This window comes from Sorex araneus, chromosome X (assembly GCF_027595985.1).
Source record: "Sorex araneus isolate mSorAra2 chromosome X, mSorAra2.pri, whole genome shotgun sequence".
NCBI lineage: Eukaryota > Metazoa > Chordata > Mammalia > Eulipotyphla > Soricidae > Sorex > Sorex araneus.
Window position 1 is genome coordinate 223571255 of NC_073313.1, and position 6000 is coordinate 223577254.

Sequence of the window (6000 nt, forward strand, 5' to 3'; positions counted from 1 at the left end):
GCAGAAAGACCTTTGAATCTCCGAATGCCTAACTTGCAGAACCGACAGCCTCACCATTTTGTGGTGGATGGGGAGTTGAGTAGACTTTACTCTGCCGAGGCTAAGTCCCACTCATCAGGTGAGCTTGCAGGATAAGAATAGGAAAAGTAACACTTTAATAAAAGGTATTTTTAAATTCTCATCTGCCATCCTTTTCCTCCTTCCTGTTGAGCTGAGATGGTGCCAGAGGCAGAAACAATGTCAGCTGTGTATACACAGGACAAGCACCTTAATGTCTATCCTGTCTCCCTGTCCCTATACAAGATTTTAAATTGGATAATAACTGGGTAATTTGAACTATATGATTGCCTTTTTCTGACTTTCATAATATGAAATGCATGGATTACATTTTTTATTCTTAAAATTAGAAAACCTATGCACTAAATGATTTCTTTGTCCTGAACTTTTCACATGAATGCATTTTGGGCATGATATTCAGAAGAAAACCAAATTCTGTACAAGGATAAGCTGTTCCTCATAATAGTCAGCCGTTTACGTACTTGAGTGAATTCAGAGAGAGTTAGACAGAATAATTCACCCTTTGATGACCAAGAAAGTCATCAAAACAACTTGAAGATTCATAGTAGTACTTAGGTCTCCTACTGTTTACGGATATGGCTTATAGAATCAAGGATCTTGTATCACTTCAGTAAGTTAAAGAAAACTCAGGAGTCTCTTGACCTAAAGTACTAATTTTATAGATGAAGAAATGAACCCAGGTATTTTGTAAGTCAGTGGAGAAACAGTTTTGCAAGTTATTAGAATTAACCTGACTTTTTACACTTACTACTTACAAAGAGAAAGTTATGTCTTGGGAAAAACAAGTTGTCAAGAGACTTCATGTCTTTTAATTTCAAGCTTCTAATAGCAGATGCTAAAAAAAGGCCAAAGTCTTAAATACTCTGTGCTGTTTGTTACTTATCGAAAACTTGATACAAGACTATAAACATTATAAACATGGAGCAGTAGTACAGCAGTAAGCTGCTTGCCTTGTCCACAGCTGACCTGGGTTCAGTCCCCAGCCATTTGGTCCCCCAAGCCTGCCAGGAGTGATTCCTGAGTGCAGAACCCTGAGCACTGCCGGGTGTGCGGTCTGCCCATCTTTAACCCCCACCCTATCACCCTGCCAAAAAAAGAAAAAAAGAAAGACTGTAAACATGTTCTGTAAACATGTTCAGGAGGTTGAAAAATTGACACTGAACTAAAGTGAACTAAAGGTCACATTCTCTTCTTATGTTTTCTACAACATAAAAATTAATAGTCTAGGGGGGCTAGAATGATAGTATAGTGGATAGGGCTCTTGCCTTGTATGTGGCCAATTTGGATTCCATCCCAGCATCCCATATTATCCCTTGAGCACTGCCTGGAATGATTGATTGTAGTGCCAGGAGAAACCCCTGAGCATCACTGGGTGTGGCCCAGGAACAAGAAGAAAGGCTAGTCTTTAAAATGCCTTGCATTTTTGGTTACTTTGTTTCTTTGTTGTTTTTCCAGCCCCCAAAAATACCATTTAAAAAACACAACAACATAATTTTCTGTCAACTTATAGTCCTTTGAAAACTGTATTTTAAAAAACACTCCTAGGCCAGAGCAATAGCACAATGGGGAGGGCATTTGCCTTGCATGCAGCTGACCCAGGTTCAATCCCTGGCGTCTCATATAGTCCCCTGAGCACTGCCAGGAGTAATTCCTGAGTGCAGAGCCTGTAGGAACCCTTAAGCATCGATGGGTGTGGGCCCCCCCCCCACAAAAAGGGAAAAAAAAACCCACCACTCCTGTGTATTGGTCATATCTGCTCTGTTATAGAACCATACTTAGTCTCTGGGTTATGATGAGTTTGGGTTTTATGTAGAGCAGAATGAAGGAATCCCTTGAAAAATCCTCTTTTAACCATTGGTACAATTAATACTGGTTCCAGATTGCCCAGTCCTGGGTCCCTTTTTTATTTTTATTTTTTATTTTTTATTTTTTGCTTTTTGGGTCACACTCGGCTATGCACAGGGGTTACTCCTAGCTCATGCACTCAGGAATTACTCCTGGTGGTGCTTGGGGGACCATATGGGATGCTGGGAATCGAACCCAGGTCGCCTGCGTGGAAGGCAAAGGCTCTATTTGCTGTGCTATTGCTCCAGCCCCCTGAATCCCTTTTTTAACACTGACACTTGACTAGGTTAATTCTGATTACTTGGCTGCTCTGACCTTCAGTTGCTTCATCTGTAAAATGGCTATATTTTACTTAATAGAGTAGTTCTGAAGATTAAGTTAGTGTATATGAATGCCTAGCTAATAGAAATTCAGTAAATGATAGGTACCATTTTTATTACTCTTCCAAGCAAAATTTAAATTATACTTTTGTGTTTAGGACATGAATTAATCAATTGAACTGCCTAATTTTGAATAAGTATTATTACTAGTTAAATTTATAGAATCCCTCTCAAGGGGATTCTATACACACATGTGTGCATGTATGTGTATTTGTCTTCTAGTATTAGATTATAAATGCATTAGATTTTATTATTCTGAAGTGTTTGTATGAGGTTGAAGTTTTATACATATAATTTCAAGGAATTATTTCTACTTTTTATGTGTTAACTTGCACACACCTTTTTTTTTATTATTTTATTTTAATAAAATCTGCTTTTATTTTTTTTAGTTTATTTTTAATTAGAGAGTCATCGTGAGGGTACAGTTACAGATCCATACATCTTTGTGCTCATGTTTCCCCCATACAAAGTTCGATAACCCATCCCACCACCAGTAAACCCAACATCCCTCCCCCCCTCCCCAGTCCCGTCTCCCCCCAACCCACCCTGCCACTATGGCAGGGAATTCCCTTTTGTTCTCCCTCTCTGATTAGGTGTTGTGCACACACCTTTTATAGATATTTCAATTTTATACATGGAGATACTAAAGCATCAAGGGTATATTACTTGTTCAGAAATATGTACAGTTAGAAATTTTATGTTTTGGGGGCCAGAGCGATAGTGCAGCAGGTCAGGTATTGACCTTGCACATGGCCAAACTGATTTCCCATTATGGGCCCCCAGGAGTAATTCCTGAGTGCAGAGCCAGGAGTAACCCCTGAGCATTGCTGGGTGTGACCCAAAAAGCAAAAAAAAAAAAAAAAAAAAATTGTTTTGAGGTTTTTGTTTATAAAATCCATTGATTTAAATTATCAACACGTTTATGTTTTCCTTTCTATGCAGAGAGCCTTGGAATTTTAAAAGACTACCCTCACTCAGCTTTTGCTTTAGAAAAGAAAGTCATCAAAACAGAACCTGAAGATTCAAGATAGCTGTGATTCTCCCACTGTTCTTTGGAAATGGCTTCAGATTTAAGGATAATGCTCCATCATAGAAATAAGCCTTAATAACCAATGTTGCCTCATTCAGCTCAAACAGATCTCATAGCCAAAGCATGACTGATTTAATAGTCTGTGGAGACCAGGAATATAAAACAGGAGCCACAAAAGAGAAAAGTGAGAGTGTTGCAACCTAAAACAGAAATATTCATCTATTCACATTCCTGTGTTAAATCGTTTAATGTAGAAAGGCTTACAAGTTAATATTGTAAGCATTCATTATTTAAGAATGTACAATGTATTTGTGTAATTTATAGAAGTTAAAAATTTAGATTTTTGAGACCTGTTTGATCCAACAGATGTGGATACAGTTTATTTACTTGAAATTTTGTTGTCTCCTTTAAATGTATCTAGCGTAAATATGTAGTTAGAATCTTTTCAGTTACAAAACAAAAAGTTTGTGGTGTAATTTTGGCAAGTTGCAATGACTTTGGAAAAATGGAAAGCAAATACTTGATTTGAACCAAGGAAAATATTATGAATTTAATATTCGATAAAATTGATTTTGTTTAATAGGAGAAGTCCTTTTTAATAGAAAAACATAACTTTTACTGACTTAATCGGTGGACATTTATACTGTTAGTAAATACTGGAATTAAGTTAAAAAGATAAACATTAGAGTTAAAAGTCTATCTTACCCTCTTAACTCAGATTGTGTTCTATGATAGCTATTTAAGACGCAGCAAAGCTAGGAAGTTCCTGCTTCAAAGAGAACTTCCAGCAAGTGGATTGAGGCAAAGAGCCCTGATGGAAACCTTTACTATTTCAGAATGTGTTAAATAGATTAAGACATAGTAAGTTAACCCTAAATGTGATAAGAATGGTGACTGTTGACAAAGGCTATAATATATAATAGAGTAAGTACTGTTTCGTATCCAGAAATTCCTCTCCATGTGAAAAAGGAAACTAGAGAGCTCTCCCTGGAGTGTCTTCCACCCGAACCAGCCCAGTGTGTACAATCACCATGACACATTTGCAGCCATATTTCCGTGGAGATTTAGTTGACAGCTATAGTCCTTATTTATTTTGCAATTTAAATTTTGTATATCTTTATAGATTTGTGAATGCAGTTTTTTTCTTACAATTCATTTTAACTTGAAAGTATGTTTTTAATGGCCCCTATTAGTAGACTGTGTGCATATATGTGGGGATATGCCTAAATGTTAGTAAATATACTAGTGAAATGAGAATTTCCCATTGGAATTCATAGGTTAGAGAGAAAAGAATATACTGCTTTTCCCAATATTATTTTTTTCTGTTGATTTAAGAGAAGATAATTTGACAACTTGACCTACTTTCTCCAGATTCATCTAAATCCAGATACTGCCGAGAACAGCATATTGACTTGAAGAAATGTGTGGTTTTCAATGTTGTTGTCGTTTTCAATTCTGTTCTAGGTCATAACTGTGTAAAAAAAAATACTAAGTTAAATCTGTTACACTAAAATTCATCAGCCAAATATTAGATGAAATGTCTACACTGTAGTCTCTGATCACTGTCACATATGTAATCGCTTTGTCATTTTGATTTATAGAATAGCTTTACAGTAGAAACACCAGTAAACAAATTTTATACTATTAAAAGGCTTTTATCCCTTCCTAAATGTATTAATTATCCCATAGTGTTTTGCCTACTGAAGAAGCTTTCATGGACCTTGCAATATGTTGCTTGTTTGAGGTTGTTGTGGTTGTATTGTTCACTGTGGGTAGAAGTAGTATGAGTTTGATTTAAATAGATTGTTCAGTTTTTAATATTAGCCATAGAACTGGTTAGTATATCAGTAGTTTCATGAAACGTTTCTTGTATTCTAATCTATTTTGAGAAATTTTGTGTGTTTTTTTTTAATTATGTCTTACAAATTCAAGTTTGTAGGTTTTAAATAAGCGACAATTTTAAAGATGCAATCAACTTCCACAGTATTGATCCATCTTCCATGGCCCCATAAACTGCATCTTAAAAATCTATAAATAAGTTTCCTGGAGTATCGTACTTTTCTGTTCTTTTCGAGCTTAGTGATAAGGGGGAAACACAACAAAAATTTCAGTAGAAAACAGTTTTTATTTTGTAAACACTAATGTATAAAACTTGCTATACATTGAAGCAAATAATATATATTTTTATTTGAATTGTAAATATGAATTGGATGTTATAACTAGTTGATTTTTTTTTCCATTGTGTTTGAGGTATTTTCACTGAACAAGGTCAATTGGTTACCTCAGTATTACAGCCAATATAGTCCCAGGGACCATTTCTGCCCAAGTCTGTGTTGTACTTTATTATGTGAAGTCTGCGTTCTGTGACTCTTACTTAAAGCTGTTGGTAAGCTGGGACCAGTGCACTTGCTTCCTGTGGCAATAAAGATTTTCTGTGCCTCACACATTTATGTTTATAGAACTTTGTGCATAGCACTTTCCACAGTAGTTAATCCTAGCCTACTCTGCTCCATGTTTATCTGGGCTGGGCCTGGGTATTAAAGGTCAGGGTCTTAGGTCTTAAGTCTAAACACTATGTCAGCTACCTTATTTCTAGAAAGTCATTTGGCTAACAGGTGCTCAGTTGATTCTGGTCTGTCAATAGAGGGACTTTGTTTTTATTATTCT

The 6000-nt window shown here is 36.1% G+C and overlaps 1 protein-coding gene across 5 annotated transcripts in view; it reads left to right on the forward strand.

Moving 5' to 3' along the window:
* The window catches only part of NAB1 (NGFI-A binding protein 1), a 49013-nt gene extending 43236 nt beyond the window's left edge, over nucleotides 1–5777 (forward strand). For 4 of the 5 annotated variants that reach the window (XM_055120872.1, XM_055120869.1, XM_055120870.1 and 1 more), the window contains exons 7-8: nucleotides 2–118; nucleotides 3246–5777. In XM_055120872.1, the coding sequence (XP_054976847.1) occupies nucleotides 2–118; nucleotides 3246–3334 (206 nt within the window). In that variant the 3' untranslated portion in view covers nucleotides 3335–5777. The remainder of the gene's footprint in view (nucleotide 1; nucleotides 119–3245) is intronic. The other variant, XM_055120871.1, reaches the window with a different exon arrangement.
* Nucleotides 5778–6000: the final 223 nt, after the last annotated feature.